Genomic DNA, 18,756 nt, shown 5'->3' on the forward strand with positions numbered 1-18,756 from the left:
GGGTCCATGTCTTCCTTGTGCTGAAATAAATGCGGACTTGGATTTGTGTGCCGTCCTGATCATCTCTGTATTGTTCCCGCTTTAGTGTATGTGCTCCCGAAGGCAAGGGCTCAGACTGACTCCTCAGGAGCTCCCAAGTTCAGCACTCTGCAAAAGCGACTTTGAGCTGAAGTCCTGTCAAAAGAATACCTTTACTATCGCGTATCAGGGCTCCTGCCAGAGGCAGGTAACAGCCGTATTCCTGCACCTAAGGCAAAATCAACACCACACTGACGCAGCTGCCCACCACAGCCGAAGCACCTGCCTATGCAATGAAATTAACTGTGCGCCAGCGCTAATTAACAGAGGTAAACAGACCCAGACTGAGGCAGGAAGAGACCGTGTGACGGCTAATTGCGGTGATCCTCGCAGCTCCCGCCCCAGCCCTCTCCGTGTCCAGCCCCGGAGACCACCCCACAGCCACGCCACGCACGCACGGCCGCCTATCACTGCGGCGAGAAACGGCCACAGAGTGAGTGCGCATGCGCGGGAAGGCTGAGGCGAAGGCGGTGACGCGTTAAAGCCGGCGACTGGCTCCGCCCTCCGCCCCGCCCCTCGCCGCAGCCCGGCCCCGCCTCCCACCGCTGTGACCTGTAGTAACCCCTCTCCGAGGCAGGCTCCGCCCCCCCGCCATTCCTCACGAGCCCGGCCCCGCGCGCCACCCTCCGCCGGCCAATCCGGAGGCGCCGGGGCGCATACGGAATGAGCGCGCCCGGCGGCGGGCTGCCGAGCCGCGGCTGAGCCCCAGCGAGTGGCGGCGGTGCGGTGGAAGGCGAGCGCTCGGGCCGCGGTGGCGGTAGCGGTAGTGGCCGCCCTGAGGAGAGTAGTGGTGGCGGCGGCTCACGGCGTGCGGAGCTCGGTGAGTGCGGAGCCCGGTGAGTTCGGAGCCGTGTGGCGGCTGGTGCGGGGGTGGCTGCGTAGCATTGTGCTGTTGAGGTGCAGGACCGCCGGAACGGGCCCCCCGGGGCGGGGCGGCGCGGCCTCCCCTTGCCTCTGCGGGAGGGAAAAAGCATGAGACCGTCAGCCGGGGGCCGATGGTGCTTAAGTATCTAGGCGGGGTGGGGAGGGGAGCGGTCCGGCTTTCGGTGAGGGGCAGTTCGGTTGCGGTCCGCCGGGTCCCGCCGTGGAGGCCTCCCCGGCGCTGTGAGAGGCTCGCCACCCGCGCAGAGAGCCTTAACCAGTAAAATAACAGGCAGCAGCGGCGCGGGTTTCTTCTGCTTTTCTTTGTGTTTTGCCTCTTAACGCATGAGGAGGTGGAGAAACATGCTGTGAGGCACCGGCGGCCGCCACGGCCCCTTCCGCCGGTGACCAGGGCAGTGAGGGCGATACGCGCCGCAAGGCTCCTGTGTGTGAATGTGCCAAACTTGGCGCTTTGGGATCGAAAATAGGGCTCTCTTCGGGCTCAGCGTGCAGCTTACGGTGTGCCTATGCGGGTAGTGTGAAAGTGCTGCCGAAATAGGTACTAATCCGGTTTGCTCGTCACATCTCTCTCTTCTCATTCGAATTTCTAGGGGTTTGGGGCTGGATTTGATGCTGAGCCACGTTCCCTTCGCGGGCTTGCTCGGGAGCGATGGAAAACATCTTCATTTGAAGTGAAGAGAGGAGCAAGCGTTACAGGATTATTTAAGATATTTCCGTAGCAGTGGGAGGTTCACTTTGGGGCCCATACAGAATCTTTGGGAAATAAGCAGGCATTAGCCATCAGAAACATGAAACAGTAGCTTGAATAAAAATAGTTATGAGAGAGTTCATGAGCGCTGCTAGGTATTTTTTTAACTTGATGAAGAAATAACCTCCACTAGATGCATATCTCAGTTGTTGGGCATGGTTATTATTTTATACCATATCAAATCTATATATATATAAAATGGGAAGTCCTGCCTTTTATTTAGAGGCACCAGATTCTGGAACGTGGGGGGATATTATTTTTTGCCTAATAATAAATGGATTTGTTAATGCCAAATGTGATACCCTTGTGTTTATAGAGTTCCTCTAACTTTAAAAGTGCTTATATGGAGACAGAATTTGTGTAAAAGAGCACAAACCAATGACAAAGAATTCTTAGTGCCTTTTAAAGGCCATTGAAAGACATGGCACTTATTTTTACTCAATAATATAGACTATTATGGATGTCTTACAGAATATTTGAGTTGACATGAAGCAGTTTTGATACATTTTTCTAAGCATCATGTAAGCAATAAGCACAAAGTGAAACCACAAAGGCTGCTCATGTCCTGTTGTAGAAATAGTTTTTCTCCAGACTGGACTTAGCAGCTCACTGTGTAAAAATTCACTCTGGCGTATGACTTTTTTCTTTCCTGGGGGTAAAGTCAGAGTCAGGAATGATAGATGCTTTATCAGGTCTTAATTATGTCCTAAGAGAAATATAAGCATCTGGGTGTACTCTTAAGGCTTTATACTGGTAACCATCTGCAGCAGTGGGAGAGGATGCATCTTGTGTTTGCTTGTCCCACGTGCTTTGAAACACTAGGGAAAGACATTGTTAAGCCTGGTAATTTTTCCCTTGTCCTGTGGATTTTTGTTTCAGGATTGGGTCAAGCTAAACAGTGTGATTGGAAAAAAATCATTTTTTTGGTAGCTTTTCAGCATGTTTGTCATTGGAAGTTCCTAGAAGCAGGAGGGTAGATCTGAACGTAGCATATAGAGTTCTGATGGCTGGCTGAAAAACATGAATGAATCTGATGGATCTGCTGAGCTATGTGGTCAAGACTTACAGAAGTGCATAGCGTGCTCAGCTGTGGATCCAGTCCCTGTGGCTGGTCAGGAAAGCAAGCTTCTTTCTAAAGGAAACAGAATCTCTGGGAGAGGAGCTAACCTACTGACTTCTAAAATGGCTTGTTGGATCCTCAGTAACCTCACTTGGTTCTGGAAGTGCCATCTCCAAGTGTGCCATTCTAACCAAAATAATCAGGAAGATGATAAACCTCAGCCTCAGTATTTTTCAGTGTACTTGTCAGATGTGTATCTACTGCACTGTGATGTTTGGAGAGAGATCTGGCTTAGAGCTGGGGCCAAATTTTGCCCATCCATACCTGTGCATCAGGAGTGCTTTGGGGTTTTGACAAAAGCGCTGTTGATGTCCTCAGGTGGGATGTCAGGGCTGTGGTGTGTTGACTCTGGTTCATCTTTTCAGAAGCATTGTGAGTGGTTCCCATCTCCCTGTTTAATCTCTCTTGCTTGGAGGAGCCTAATTATGTATGTGAAGAACTAGAGGAGATGTTTTCATGCTTGACTTGAAGCATGATGTGCTCTTGCTGAACCGGTGAGTGTTGAAGCCATGGCTTCCTTCAGCCCACATTTGGTTCTGGTGTAGGGCTTTTACTCCTGCTTTCAGTGAATGTTTTGAGCCACAATCACACTAAACCTAAGGTTTTTAGCAGATTCCTCAAGACACTGGGAATGATAGCAGCACATGAGAGAGAGCTATGGATCCAGCTGTGGATTACTTTCCCGGAAGGTTGCAGGAAGAACTGAATCCTGAATTGTTTAGAAATCCATGTTTTCTTTACAAATGTATACTCCAGCAAGAGACTAACTAAAACCTGTCCTGACAAACAAGCTGCTGCATACTGCCATGGTGACAAAACCTAAGGAACAGTGCTGCAGTATTCCCTGACCTTACAGACCAAGTTCAGGTAGTCTGCGTTCCATTCCAAGTCCCTTTTCTCAATCAATGCAGAAATCTAGGTGGGGTTGAGAGCAATTCAGAGAGTTTATGTAAGCCACTGGATGAGGAGCTGCCTGAAAGCCAGCTACTAAAGAAATAGGAGGCAGAAGGATTTGTGTGGAATTTAGGCCATCTGAATATGGCCCTAAGATGCGACTTAGTCCTGCTAAGTAAGGTGTATTAACACTAAGAAGACTTGGCTTTGATTTCTATCCATTTCATCTGCTGCTGATTACTAAGCAAATTTACCATTTGGACAGCTTGTTAAGGGTGGGGGCTTCCTGACTTTGCTTCCTGGTGTGAGTAGCTCCTTGGGACCAGCCTGGCTACAGAGCTGAGAAGGTCCTGAGGATCCTGGTGAGCATGGGGCAGCTGTGTGCTTTGTATTAACAGGAGCACAGCCAGTAGGTCAAGTGAAGTGATTATCCCCTTCCACTTGGCACTTGCTAGGCCACATCCAGAGTACAATATCCATTTGTATTCCAGGACAAGGGAAATGATGAGTTCAGTGGAGAGCTACCAAGGTTGTCTCCAGAGATTTTGCTTTGTGAGGAGAGGCAGAGGAACTGTGCCTGCTCTTCTCTGGTGAAGAGAGGACTTGGGGCAGCCCTTCCAGCACCTATAGGAAGACTCTCAAGAGGGTAAAAGCTAGGTTCTTCACAGTGGTGTGTGGTGGGAGCTCAAGAGGAGACAGCAGGTGTGAACTGAAGCCAGTGAGGTCTCTCTCTATGATGTTTTTCACCAGAAGGTCAGTCAAGCAGTTGGACCTGCTGCCTGGAGAGGATGTGCAGTCTCTGTCCATGGAGACTTTCAAAATCCAGCTGGATAAAGTCCTGAAGAAGCTGGTGCGATCTCATGGGTGACTCTGCTTTGTGCTGGAGGTTCCCTGAGGTCCTTTCTCACTTGAATTACTGTATTTTCTGCCCACAGAGCAGTTGTGGTGGAAGTTTCTGAGCCAGCTTACTTAGGACTGCATGTGGTCTGGCAGCATGGGTTTGCTTATTGTACTTGGAGGAACACAGCAAGCAGTCAAGCCAGGCTTAAGCAGCTCTCAAGTGGCAGAACTTTGTTTAATTATGCAGTTAAGATTGGAAGAAGTGCCCTTCATCCAGAGGTCCTGATCTGCATCAGGGTTTGCCATGTAGCAAGGACCAAGGGGCTCTCGCAGCTTTCAGTACTCTGCTTTGAGATGCACTGTAGGATCTAAGGGTCATGAAATGGTTAAGGTTGGAAGGGACCTCAAGGATCATCTAGTTCCAACCCCCTTGCCATGGGTGGGGACACCTCACACTAGATCAGGTTGCCCAGAGCCACATCCAGCCTGGCTTTAAAAACATTGAGGGGTGGGGCTTCCACCACCTCCCTGGGCACCTCCCAGGATGTTGAAGGAAATCACTTGGAGAAGGCTATGTCCTAATCACACCTTCTGAATGACCATCACTAAATCCAGGACTGGAAGGGGGGTGGAAAAAGTGCAGCTTTCTGGAGGAACCTGAAATCTTGCTCTCTCTTACCTTCTAAATCAGTTACCTATCTAAATGAATTCTGTATTACCTTCAAAATAGATTTAGGATGAGTCAGTTTCAAAACTGGTGGCAGTCTTTACCAGTCCTTGGCCACATGTGTGTTCCCTCATTTCTTGAAGGAGCCTGGAGCCCAAGGAAAGTCAGGGTGCTGACCTGGTGTCTGTGACCCTGTGGGAGGAGACTTTGGCAGTATGCCAGCACATGTGCATTGGGAAGTCATGTTTCCATGGGTCTCATTAATTATGAAGGTGTGCTAGTTAATTAAAATAGCTGAAATGGGCCAAGCTGGGCCAAGTTTCCTCAAGAGTGGGAAGGATGGGATTATTCCAAGTTACTGATTTACAGATGTTTTTTCACTGTTGATGGAGGAAAACAGCAAGAACAAGCTACAAGCCCTTTCCCATTTCACTTAACAATTGGAAACCTGCAGCTTTGGGGTTTTTTAGGTACTGGATAATATCATCCTCTATCCTGAATGCTTGTACTGAATAGATGAACCTAGTGTGAGATTTGGGAGGGGAAGACAGATAGATGAAGATTACAACTGACTTAGTGAAGATGAGGCAGCAGAGTAGCAGTAGCACTGCCAGATCCAGTTCACTGTTGATTTACTGTGTTATGTTACCCTCCATACAGAACATTCTCTCCTCTTCTGATAAGCATGTAAGGATACTGTGAGCTGGAAGCTAGGTAAAACCAGTTTTTCTGCCTGTAGAGGAAGGACTTTTTTGCTGTAGTGCTGTTCAGGCCAGGGTATGGAACATGCCTCATTCTGTACAGATTGATTCCTGAGACATGTGAGAAACCACCACCACCCCCAGGAGGATTTTGCATGTGGGTTCTTCACTTCATGACCAGAAGACTTCAGAGCAGTTAGAGGATGCAGTATGGGCTTGTTCTGTGAGAGTGGAGCATTTGTAGTTAGTTTTTAAGTTAGAGGTGTGTGTTATTTGCTTATTTTCTTCTAATATTCAACCTAAACCTCCTCTGGTGCAACTTGAGGCCATTTCCTCTTGTCCTATACCTTGGTACTATTTGCTTGGTAAAGAGAACATCTGTGTTTTAAGTATGTGAGTATGGGGGAGGGGAGAAGGAGGAGGATCGAAGTGGTTATTTAGAGATGAATCTGCTTTTACATACAGGCTTTGTCAGAATTTGTTTGGCAGGTGGCAAAGAGGAGAGAGGGGGTAAGGACACAGGTGTAGGAGGGAGGCAGTGGTCCTAGTGATGCTGGGGCAGGGAGCTTAGTTGTCTGTGTGGGAAAATGTGATCAGTCTGTTCCTCAGCAGTCAGTCCACAAGCTGCCTGGGCAATTCAGTCCCTAGGCTTGTCAGTCATTCACGTCTGCAATTTAATTGTTCTGATGGAGTTGCTGCACTCTGTTTTTCTAGGGAAGCTGTGAATAGAGAAATTATTTTCCTCATGGACAGCTTTGAGATACCTTCAGAATATTTTCCAGTTCTGCAGTGCTGGTAACTGTAGAGTCTATTTTTTTGTTCTCTGTCTTGATGGAGGCAAAGATCCTTGTGGAGATTTTTATTTAGTCCTCTTAGAATCTGCAGAGATGTCTTAACCTGATAATACCCAGTGTGCTCATGAAAGATACAAACCTGCATCCCCATCAAGCATAGCAGGACTGTGAGTATCCCAGCCACAAAGGCCTGACTGCCCCAGGGTGTTTGAAGGTGGTGCTGAGTGTTTTAGAATAGAATAGAATAAACCAGGTTGGAAGAGACCTTCAAGATCATCGCGTCCAACCCACCTAAACAACTAACCCATGGCACCAAGCACCCCATCAAGTCTCCTCCTGAACACCTCCAGTGATGGTGACTCCACCACCTCCACAGGCAGCCCATTCCAATGGGCAATCACTCTCTCTGTGTAGAACTTCCTAACCTCCAGCCTAAACCTCCCCTGGCACAGCCTGAGACTGTGTCCTCTTGTTCTGGTGCTGGCTGCCTTGGAGAAGAGACCAACATCTGCCTGTCTACAACCTCCCTTCAGGTAGTTGTAGAGAGCAATAAGGTCACCCCTGAGTCTCCTCTTCTCCAGGCTAAGCAGCCCCAGCTCCCTCAGCCTCTCCTCATAGGGCTTGTGTTCCAAACCCCTCACCAACTTTGTTGCCTTTCTCTGGACACCTTCCAGCAAGTCAACATCCTTCCTAAACTGAGGGGCCCAGAACTGGACACAGTACTCAAGGTGTGGCCTAACCAGTGCAGTGTACAGGGGCAGAATGACCTCCCTGCTCCTGCTGGCCACACTGTTCCTGATGCAGGCCAGGATGCCATTGGCCCTCCTGGCTGCCTGGGCACACTGCAGGCTCATGTTCAGCCTACCATCGACCAGCACCCCCAGGTCCCTCTGCCTGGCTGCTCTCCAGCCACTCTGACCCCAGCCTGTAGCACTGCATGGGGTTGTTGTGGCCAATGTGCAGAACCAACAGACATTGATTAATAAATTCTGACAGCTTTTGTTTTCAGAGATCTATCATTTACCAAGAAAATAAGTGTTATATTAAAAAAAATTCTCCTCATATTATGTGTTCTGCTTTCATGTACACAGTTATGGCAAGGCCCAGGGTGTGGAAGAACTGTGACCTGACTTTTCCTAGGTATTTGTAGGCGTGTATACATCTAAGACAACAGCCTGAGAGTGGTTGAAATGATATACCTTTCAATTAAGTGGTAGAATCCTAGAGTTGTTTCAGTTGGAGAAGACCTTTAGGATCATGAAGTCCAGCCATTACCTAATTACTAAGTCTAGTGCTAGACCATGTGCCTTAGCACCACATCTCTGGAGCTTTTAAACACCTCCAGGGATGGTGATTCAACTGTCTTCCCAGGGAGCTCTGCTGTAGTGCTTGATAACCCTTCCAGTGAAGAATTTTCTTCTAATGTTCAACCTAAACCTCCTCTGGTGCAACTTGAGGCCATTTCCTCTTGTCCTATAACTTGGTACTAGGGAGTAGAGACTACTTTCAGGTAGTTATAGAGAGTGAGGTGGTCTCCTTCAGCCTCCATTTCCCCAGGCTAAACAGCCCCAGTTACCTCAGCTATGCCTCAGAAGACTGCTCTCCAGATCTTCACCAGCGTTGTTCCCCTTCCCTGGACCCTCTCCAGCATCTCCATGTCTTCCTTGTAGTGAAAGCCCCAGAACTGAACTCAGCACTTAAGGTGTGGTCTCACCAGTGCTGAGTACAGGTGTGAAACCACCTCCCTGGTGCTGCTTGTAATGCTGTTGCCAATGGAGGCCAGGAAACTCATGGCCTTCTTGGTCACCTGGGCACATGCTGGCTTCTGTACTTTTAGCTTGTCAGCTTGCATTGATCTAATCTTACCATCTCTGTAACACAGGCAGAATGCTTCTGTGTGAGAATAGTTCCATAATTCCTGCAAGTGCTGTTGGTACTATGGCCTCTTTCCCTTTTACACAGTGTTTGTATACTGGTTTTGAGGTATGGGCTGGAATTGCTGCCTGCTATGACATAGTTGCCTCCTCAGTTTCATCCTGTCCCATCCGTACCTGTGGATGCTGGGTGTCGTACTCTGATTTCCAACATGTTTCTTTGTAAGTCTTATTTTAAAGTCCTGGGACCTGTCTTATTCAACATCTTTGTGGGTGACATGGACAGTGGCATTGAGTGCACCCTCAGCAAGTTTGCTGATGACACCAAGCTGTGTGGTGCAGCAGGCAGCTGGAGGGAAGGAAGGCCATCCAGGGGGACCTTGACAGGCTGGAGAGGTCGACACAAGCCAACCTCATGAAGTTCAATAAGAGCAAGTGCAGGGTCCTGCATCTGGGTCGAGGCAATCCCAGGCACAAATACAGGCTGGGCAGTGACTGGCTGGAAAGTAGCCCTGAGGAGAGAGACTTGGGGGTGCTGGTGGGCAAGAAGCTCAACATGAGTGCTCAGTGTGCACTTGCAGCCCGCAAAGCCAATCAGATCCTGGGCTGTGTCAGGAGAAGTGTGGCTAGCAGGGCAAGGGAGGTGATCCTCCCCCTCTACTCAGCTCTGGTGAGACCCCACCTGGAGTACTGTGTCCAGTTCTGGAGCCCCTATTACAAGAGGGATGTGGAGGTGCTGGACCATGTCCAGAGAAGGGCCACGAGGATGAACAGAGGGCTGGAGCACCTCTCCTATGAGGGCAGACTGAGGGAGTTGGGGCTGTTCAGTCTGTAGAAGAGAAGGCTCCGAGGTGACCTAATTGTGGCCTTCCAGTATCTGAAGGGGGCCTACAAGAAGGCTGGGGAAGGACTTCTCAGGATCTCAGGTAGTGATAGGAGTAGGAGGAATGGAATGAAGCTGGAGGTGGGGAGATTCAGGCTAGATGTGAGGAGGAAGTTCTTCACCATGAGAGTGGTGAAGCCCTGGAATGGGTTGTCCAGGGAGGTGGTCGAGGCCCCGGCCCTGGAGGTGTTTAAGCCCAGGCTGGATGAGGCTCTGGCCAGGCTGATCTAGTGTGGGGTGTCCCTGCCCATGGCAGGGGGGTTGGAACTAGATGATCCTTGTGGTCCCTTCCAACCCTGACTGATACTATGATACTATGATAAAGGATGACACATGAGGACTTGGAGCTGAGGACCACACTGCTTTACTGTTTCTTCAAATACAATCAAATGCTCTCTAACTTAATAAATCCTGTGTTTAACTGTTCTGCACTTGTTGGACATGTTCATGACTGCTTACAGTGTGGTGGAAGAGAGGGGTTGTCCTGATGCACTGGTACTTCTAAGGTTAGAAAATAGGGTGGTACCTCAAATGAGCAGGGTAGGAATCCTTATGCTGCACTTAAATAAATGCCAGTGGTGGATTTTGAACAAAGGAGTAATTTCCTCAGGCAGTATAGACATAAACCCTAGATCAAGTAGCTTTTTAGGAAAACAGTAAGTTTGATCTATTTTGTTTTGCCACAGAAGAACTTGCAAGGGCAGTGCTGTATAGCCATCCCTAGGATTTCAGAGGAGCCAAGAGAAATAACTGTATAAAGCTGTGTGCAGTAAACCAGCATGTTGGTCTTTCTGGAGCTTACGCTTTAGGATGACTCCCCCTTGCTCAGAGAAAGTGCCTTCTGCCCATGAAGGCATGGAGGAATGAGAGTGAAGCAGTACCAGCTGAAACCCCCTGTGGTAGCCTTCATAAAGGGCTTAGTTCTGAACCATTTTAGCCAGCTCTGACGTTGCAGAGGACAGGCCTGTGCATCTGGGTCATAGATGAACAGGTTCCTAAGTGAGTAGCTTCCAGGTGATGTTCCTCTTGGCATTTATCATAGGAAACAAATATTTGAGTCCTCTTTCTACTGTCTGTGTGTGGCCTATCCCTGAAAACATTCTAGGTCGGGCTGGACAGGGCTCTGAGCAATCTGCTCTGGCTGAAGATGTCCTTGCTCACTGTGGGGGGGGAGTTGAACTAGATGACCTTCCAAGGTTTCTTACAACCATTCTGAGATTCTATGAAGAGCAGGTATTATTGTGGGAACTTCCAAACTGTGTTGTGGGGTGGGTTTTGTTGGTTGAAAATCCCTGTAGATTACTGGAGACAATGGAGTCAAACCCTGAATCCAGTTCAGCCTTTCAGACAGGTGGTGAAACATCCAGCTTTATCCCTTTGGTAGCTTTGATCATGCTGTGGGTATCCATTTTCCCTTGGAATGCATTGCACAATTCCTTTTGAATATGTAGCAAGAGGACATCTATTTCTGTTCTGATTTTGAGAAATAAAGCAGACCTGCTCACTCCTGAGCGTTTGGGTTTCCCAGAAGTGAGAAAGCAGGTCGAATGCCATATTTTGTGGTAGAAAGTGCAACATCAGACCATTCTGGTCATTCCCTTGCATTCAGATGGAAAGCAGAGTCTGCCTCCCAGTGGAAGTACTTAGGAGGATTCTCTTAACAACTGGAGAATGATTGTAGGGATTTGCAGAGAGAAGCTGTCAGTGATGATAGCAAGGCTGTTACTCCTCTGGTAGCAACATTTGTCTCCCTATTCTCTGCCCTCACTAGATGTGATTATTTTCCCCTTGATGTAAATGGACCTCCTAGGAGGAAAAGAAAATGTTTTGCTAGCTTTTCTAGATAACCACAGAGTCACATAGAATTTCAGCCTATTGGGGATTGGAAGGGACCTCTGAAGATCATCTAGTACAACCTCCTACTAAAGCAGGGTCCCTCAGAGCAGGCTGCCCAAGGTGGCATTGTCCTGGGGGGTTTGGAATCTCTCCAGAGGAGGAGAAGATTGCACAACCTCTCTGAGCAGCCTGATGCAGTGCTCCAGTATGCTCACAGGAAGTTTTTCCTCATGTTCAGATGGCATCTCCTGGGTTCCAGTTTGTGCCTGTTGTGTTGCATTCTGTTGCTGGGCACTACTGAATAGAGTCTGTCCCCATCCTCTTGCTCTCCACCCTTTAGATATTGGTAAGCATCGATCGCCTCTCCTCTCAGCCATCTCTCCTCCAGGCTAAACAGTCCCAGGTCTCTCAGCCTCTCCTTGTGAGAGAGCTGTACCAGTCCTCTCAGCATCTTTGTAGCCTCCACTGCCAAAAAGAAATAAAACTTCCAGGTAAATAACAAATTTCCTTTGTTTCAAGATTTACAGTGGAAAGCCTCTCCTTAGGGTGGAGCATGGCTGCCTGGCTGCTTCTCTCTCCTCCTCCAGCCTGTGTTCTCTCTTTGTGGTGGCATTATGCCTGCCTATCCACGTTTACCCAGTTGGAGATAGCAGAAGAATAACTTGTTTTTGTAGTGCTAATTTTGTGTTGGTTTAGGTGCCTGCAGAGACATGCCCTGTGCTCAAGTAAATAACCAAAGTTGATACAAAGGGAAATCCACCCTTCTGCCCTGAGAAGGAGAGGGTTTAAACTGGATCAGCAAGCTAATCTGACTCATTCCTAGCCGTGCAGGCACTCGTGTGTTGGTACAGAGGAAGGAAAGAACAGGATTATGGTTTGGAGATGAACAGTCTGTTTCTATTAGCAGCCCAACTTTAAATCTGTTTGAACCAAACTGGAAAGGGACCTTCATGAGCAGCCTTGGCTGCTCCATGCTTACCTTGGAAACTGGTTTTTCCAGGTGAGGGTTCATCTTCAGTGATGGTCTTCTGGTACTTTACAGAAACACCCTTGTGCTCAGAAGCACCTCGGTTGTCAGGACTAGAGTTCAGTAGTGGATCTGTTTATGCCAAAACCTCCTGAGGGGAGTTGTGTGAACAGAAAGTGGGTATGTAGAGATGGCTCTGACAATCCACGCTTGTAATCCCCACCACAGTGACTGGAAGCATTTAAAGAGCCTCAGTACTCACCCAGGGTTGTGTAAGCGGTGGGTGACAGCTGGAGGCTCCAGGGCAATCTGAGCAAGGTAGTTCAAAATCAGCCTCAGAGGGCTTGCAAAGAGGAGTTGTTCTCCCTGCATCTAGAAAATCTGCATCCTTAATCAGTGGTGATTTTGGCCTCCCATTGTTCCTCACTCTGTGTAAACGAACAGCAGTTCACTGTGTGTAAGGGTGAAGAGGGCAAAGTCCAGGGAGAGGTGGATACTTCTTGTGCAGGGCTTGAGGTGAGAGATCAAGGACTGGAGATGATGTGGGAATTAAGTTCAGTGTGGGTCTGCCTGCTTGAAAAATCTTCATGGAGACCTTGAGCTCAGTAGTTCTGAGTGTTACAGCTATGCAGTCCTGTTCTCCTAGCGCTTTCTTTGGCAAAGGCTTTTTAATAACCATAGCAAGCCCTGCCTGGTCCAGTAGAGCTGTTGAGGAAGATCATACTGCTATGTTGGTTTCCAGTGGGGGGGTTGTAACCCAAGGATTGGTGCATGGAGCAGATATCTTTGTTGCATGCAGACACCCTTTTGGACAGAGCTGTGTATCTGCTCCCAGTCCCTTTTGGGACAGGGCTTCAGGTCTGCACGATTGAAGGGTTTTGTGGGTGTTTGAGAAGCATGTAAAAGATCTTTGCCCTGGAAGTGATCAGCCTGGTGGTGTGGAGGAGAGGAGAGCGAAGAGAGGACATGGACAGCATTTACACTTGTGTGGAAACCACTGAGCTTGGGTGAGAGGGGACCACCAGGGTGCCTGGGAGAGAGTTGGGCCCTAGGGAGGGACCATTCCTGGGGCAGCAGCTCTTTGGGGAAGTGTTGGGAGACTTGCTGCGGTGCAGCCTCGCGCTCACATTGCAGTGGCTTCAAATTCAGGAGAACTTGCTGAGCACCAGCTCTTCACTGGGGACCAAAGAACTGTTTCCACCATTCTCTAGGGCTTGTTGGAATCTCCATCCTCTCCACTTCAAGAAATGGGTGAAAACACTTCTGCTGTAACTGTGAGGAGCATCTGTTTTCAAATAGAGCTGCCTTAAATCCCCATTGTAGCTCTACCACTTTGCTGGCTGTGCAGTGAGGATTCTTTCCTTGACACTGTTCATTACCCCAGGCTCTGCTTGATGTGAAAGGGGATTTTCCTTGTGAAGCTGTTGCTTCTCTGTGTGTTTGGCTTCCATTTCTGTTTAAATAGAATAGAATAAACCAGGTTGGAAGAGACCTTCGAGATCATCGCGTCCAACCCACCTACTCAACTAAACCATGGCACCAAGCACTCCATCAAGCCTCCTCCTGAACACCTCCAGTGATGGTGACTCCACCACCTCCCTGGGCAGCCCATTCCAATGGCCAATCACTCTTTCTATGAAGAACTTTTTCCTAACACTGCACTGGTTAGGCCACACCTCGAGTACTGTGTCCAGGTCTGGGCCCCTCAGTTGAGGAAGGAGGTTGACTTGCTGGAACATGTCCAGAGAAGGGCAACAAAGTTGGTGAGGGGTTTGGAACACAGCCCTGTGAGGAGAGGCTGAGGGAGCTGGGCTTGCTTAGCCTGGAGAGGAGGAGACTCAGGGGTGACCTTATTGCTCTCTACAACTACCTGAAGGGGGGTTGTAGCCAGGCAGATGTTGGTCTCTTCTCCCAGGTAACCAGCACCAGAACAAGAGGACACAGTCTCAGGCTGCGCCAGGGGAAGTTTAGGCTGGAGGTCAGGAGGAAGTTTTACACAGAGAGAGTGATTGTCCATTGGAATGTGCTGCCCAGGGAGGTGGTGGTGTCACCATCACTGGAGGTGTTCAGGAGGAGACTTGACAGGGTGCTTGGTGCCATGGGTTAGTTGATTAGGTGGTGTTGGATGATAGGTTGGACATGATGATCTTGAAGATCTCTTCCAACCTGGTTTATTCTATTCTAACCTCCAGCCTAAACCTCCCTTGGTGCAGCTTGAGACTGTGTCCTCTTGTTCTGGTGCTGAAGATATTGGGCAGTACATAAAGTCACTCACTCTACATTGTCCAATAAATCCTAACCCCGTAACCCTTTTACCCTTCCTGTGGCTATTAATAAATTGGGGGTTTTTCAAGATTCTTTGGTAAGAGAAACTTAATGTGTGTTCCTGTGACTATAAGTGAAATGGGGTGGAGTTTTTTTGTTTGGATACCTTGTGATCTCTGGGTTTAAGTTTGATTGTAAGTAGTAGGTGTGAAATGCTGGAAGCCAGGAAACAGGGCAGTGCACACAGAGGGCACTTGACCTCCATCTGCAAACTGAAACTGTTCTCTGGAAAAGATTATCTGCCTGAGAGTTGAATAGCTGTGTAAATAATGGTGTTTGCAGACAGGTACTAGGTACAAAGTGTTTACATTTGCCACATTTTAAATGAGTTTCTGGGGGCAGGTTTTTAAGTGAGACCTATTTCCTGAAAGGGCAATAAATAGAGCCTTGCTACATAGTAAAGCCAAGTCAACACATGTAATGATAGCTGGGTTAAGTAGCCCTTTAAAAAAACACCATCCAGGAATATTGATTACTCAGGCTGAGAAGTGTTCTCACTGTAGACAGACACACAGAGACAGGTGTATTTTTCCACCCCATATGGTAGAACCAGTATTACACTGAAAGACACAGGGGAGTTGCTGACTTGTCAGGGAGCCAGGTGGTGGGAGCTGCAGGATTTAACTCATGCTATTCCACCCACCATGCTTATACTGCATTTCAGTATGACCTGTGACTGCTATGCTGTGTTATGCTGGGCTTTATCTAACTTGGATGTAGAGAGTCTAGACCCTCTGAGCTGATTCGCTGCTGGGGGTTGGAAGGCACCTCAGGAGATAACCTAGTCCCACCCTTCTGCTGAAGCAGGGTCACCCAGAACAGCTTGCTCAGGATGGAGCCCTGGTAGGTTTGGAATCTCCCCATAGAAGGAGTCTCCACAACCTCTCTGGGCAGCCTGCTCCAGTGTTCTCACAGGAAAGAGATTTCTCCTCATACTCACATGGGACCTCCTGGGTTGTATTTTGTGCCTGTTGCCCTTTGTACTGTGCCATCTGCTGTCACTGAACACCACTGAAAAGGGCTTGGCCCTATGGTCTTGCCTCCTGCCCTTCAGCTCTTGGTAAGCTCTCCTCTCAGTCATCTCTTTTCCAGGCTAAACAGCCCCAGGTCTCTCAGCCAAATTTCCTCCTCACAGAAATCTTCTGGTTCCCTCATCATCTTTGTAGCCTCTGCCAAACTGCCCAGTAGTTCCCTGCCTTTCTTGAATGGGAGAATCCAGAACTGGACACAATACTCCAGATATGGCCTCTCCCAGGTAGTGTAGAGGGGAAGGAGAACATCCCTCGACCTGCTGGTTGCACTCTTCTCAGTGTACAACATGAAACCATTGGCCACCTTGTCTGCAAAAGCATGTTGCTGGCTCATGGAGAACTTGTTGCTCTCCATAGCTCCCAGGTCCTTTTCCATGGAACTGCTTTCCAGCAGATCAACCTCTACCCTGTACTGGTACAGGGGGAGCTATTTCTGTCCGGGCACAGGACTCCTGTTGAACTTCATTAAGTCCTGAGGATGAGCAAATGGTTTATCCAGTTATGATAACAGACAAGTGAAAGAACAGATGATATTTCATAACTGCCATCTTTCCCTTTTCAGATCCCTTGCAGTGTCCTGTGAGAGCTCCTGTGGAGTGAACCAAGACAGGCACGTTGCGTGTCGGCTGCTGCTCCTCTACCCGCCGCCATGAGAAGCTGCATGAGGTGTCTTCTTGTTACTTATCATAGTATCATTCATAGTATCATAGTTTCATAGTTTCATTCAGGGTTGGAAGGGACCACAAGGATCATCTAGTTCCAACCCCCCTGCCATGGGCAGGGACACCCCACACTAGATCAGGCTGGACAGAGCCTCAGTCAGCCTGGGCTTAAACACCTCCAGGGCCGGGGCCTCGACCACCTCCCTGGACAACCCATTCCAGGGTTTCGCCACTCTCATGATGAAGAACCTCCTTCTCACATCTAGCCTGAATCTCCCCACCTCCAGCTTCATTCCATTCCCCCTAGTCCTATCACTACCTGAGATCCTGAGAAGTCCTTCCCCAGCCTTCCTGTAGGCCCCCTTCAGATACTGGAAGGCCACAATTAGGTCACCTCGGAGCCTCCTCTTCTGCAGACTTCCTGCTTCTGCTGTGGTGTAACTATTATAAGCAGGTCGATTGGTAAACACATTCCTTTAAGGATTTTCCTCCCCCCCACCTTTCTTACTTAACAGAAGTTTTTCTTCTGAAACTAAAGGGTACACAGTATTAGCATAAGTAGTACATCAGGCCAAAGCACTGATTATGTTCTAAGCAGGATCAGACCTGAAAACCTTTGGTTTACTTCTGCAACTCTTGAGTGAGTGTCCTGGGTGCTTCATCTCGTTGAAGAAGCATGTAACATTTCATCTTAGATTATGGTCCTTGGTGGCTGCTTCTGTAAACATAATCACATATAAACTGCAGAGCTATTATCTATGTATCCCTCAGGCAGTATCTTTGAGGTCTTTTCCAACCTTATTGATTCTATGGGTCTGTGTCAGGTTTTGTTATCATAGAATGGTCTAGGTTGACAGTGACCTCCAAAGGTCACCTAGTCCACCCTCCCTCTGCAGGTTAAGACTTTTATTCTCATTTCTGAATAAAAAGATCTCCTTTGATGTGAATTGTTGTAATATAATTGAATATAACCCTCTTGCCAAGCACTAACTTTTTCTCCTCTCTCTCTTCAGGTTGTTTTGGCTCCTCTACTGATCCATGCTTTCCAGCTCTCCCTTATAACCTTCACAGGCAGCCAAGATGAAGCTGAAGCATAACATCAACCCTGTCCTCCTACAGTTGATAAACTTAATAATCCTGGTGTACACCTTTGTAACCTACATTCCATGGTACATACTTTCAGGATCAAGGCAGGCTATAGAAAAAGCCAAGCAGGTTAAAGCCAGGCCTGTGAATAACAAGCCTGGGGGTGCATACAGATCTGTGAACAGCCTGCACTGCTTAGCTTCAGTTTTGTATCCTGGGTGTGATACACTCGACAAGGTTTTTAAATATGCTAAAACAAAATACAAGGACAAGAAACTCCTGGGAACACGTGAAATCCTGAAGGAGGAAGATGAAATCCAGCCATCAGGCAAGGTTTTTAAAAAGGTGAGTCTTTCTGCAGCCTGCCTTCAAGAATTCTTTCAAAGTACCTTTCTTGTGTGACACTTCCAGTCCCAGGAAAGCAAATCATAGGGGGAAAAAATAAGTTTCTCTACTTAGATCAAATAGTTGTCAAAAGAATTAAATTCTCTGCTTCCTATTCTTTCATTACTTGTCTTTTGAAACAAATCTACACCTTTTTCTTGTAGTCTTGAGTAGATACCTGTTTTCTCCCTTTATTGTTTTGGTTTCAGCTAGAGAAAACCCCCAAGTATGTTTCAGGTATTTGTAACATGTAGCTGATGCTGTCACTGAGCTCAGTGCTTCCCTTTTAAGTGAGTTTAAAAAGTCTTCCTTTGTGTTACTCTTAACTGTAATCAGATAAATAGAGGAAAAAATAGTAGATGCCTCTGCTCACATGTGGCTTTCTGGTAAACTAAAGTGTACATTAAGGACTTACAGTTCTGTGCTCTGAACTCAAGGTTGAAACAAACTCTTTGATAGGGAAAGGATTGCACAGACTTCAATTGGAAGACCTGTCTTTGTCTTGCAGTCTTCTTTAACATGAAGTAACTTCTCTGCTAAGCTGTAATCACAGTGTGGGGAGAGATGTGGTTTTAGTATAAAACTATTTCAGGGACTGATTTATTGTAGTCTTTTAAGTTCAGAATTAGGGTCAGTGTTGTCAGTTGCTGTTTTGTAATTGTTTAATGGCGTGATCCAAGGACTGGAGCATCTCTTCTATGAAGACATCCTGATAGAGTTGGGGTTGTTCATCCTGGAGAAGAGAAGACTCCAGGGAGACCTTATTGCAGCCTCCTAGTATTTGAAGGGGACCCTACAGGGTAGCTGGAGGGAGACTTGTTACACAGACATGCAGTGAGAGGACTAAGGGTAATGGCTTCAAACTGGAAGAGTAGACATTAGAAAGAAATTCTTCTCTGTGTGGGTGGTGAGGCACTGGAGCAGGTTCCCCAGAGAAGTGGAGGCTCCAAGCCTCGAAGTGTTCAAAGGCAGATTGGATGGGGC

At 47.9% G+C, this 18,756-nt stretch overlaps 1 protein-coding gene across 3 annotated transcripts in view; it reads left to right on the top strand.

Moving 5' to 3' along the window:
* The first annotated feature begins 732 nt into the window (after positions 1-732).
* ACSL3 (acyl-CoA synthetase long chain family member 3) overlaps positions 733-18,756 on the top strand; it is a 58,537-nt gene continuing 40,513 nt past the window's right edge. The window contains exons 1-3 of one of the 3 annotated variants that reach the window (XM_068145491.1): positions 733-898; positions 16,203-16,306; positions 17,316-17,733. In XM_068145491.1, coding sequence (XP_068001592.1) covers positions 17,383-17,733 — 351 coding nt within the window. In that variant the 5' untranslated portion in view covers positions 733-898; positions 16,203-16,306; positions 17,316-17,382. Of the gene's footprint in view, positions 915-16,202; positions 16,307-17,315; positions 17,734-18,756 lie in introns of all 3 variants that reach the window. The other 2 variants (XM_068145490.1, XM_068145489.1) reach the window with 2 other exon arrangements.

The sequence above is a fragment of the Melanerpes formicivorus genome, unplaced genomic scaffold, assembly GCF_026170545.1.
Source record: "Melanerpes formicivorus ecotype bairdi unplaced genomic scaffold, bMelFor1.0.p_v2 SCAF_12, whole genome shotgun sequence".
Classification (NCBI taxonomy): domain Eukaryota; kingdom Metazoa; phylum Chordata; class Aves; order Piciformes; family Picidae; genus Melanerpes; species Melanerpes formicivorus.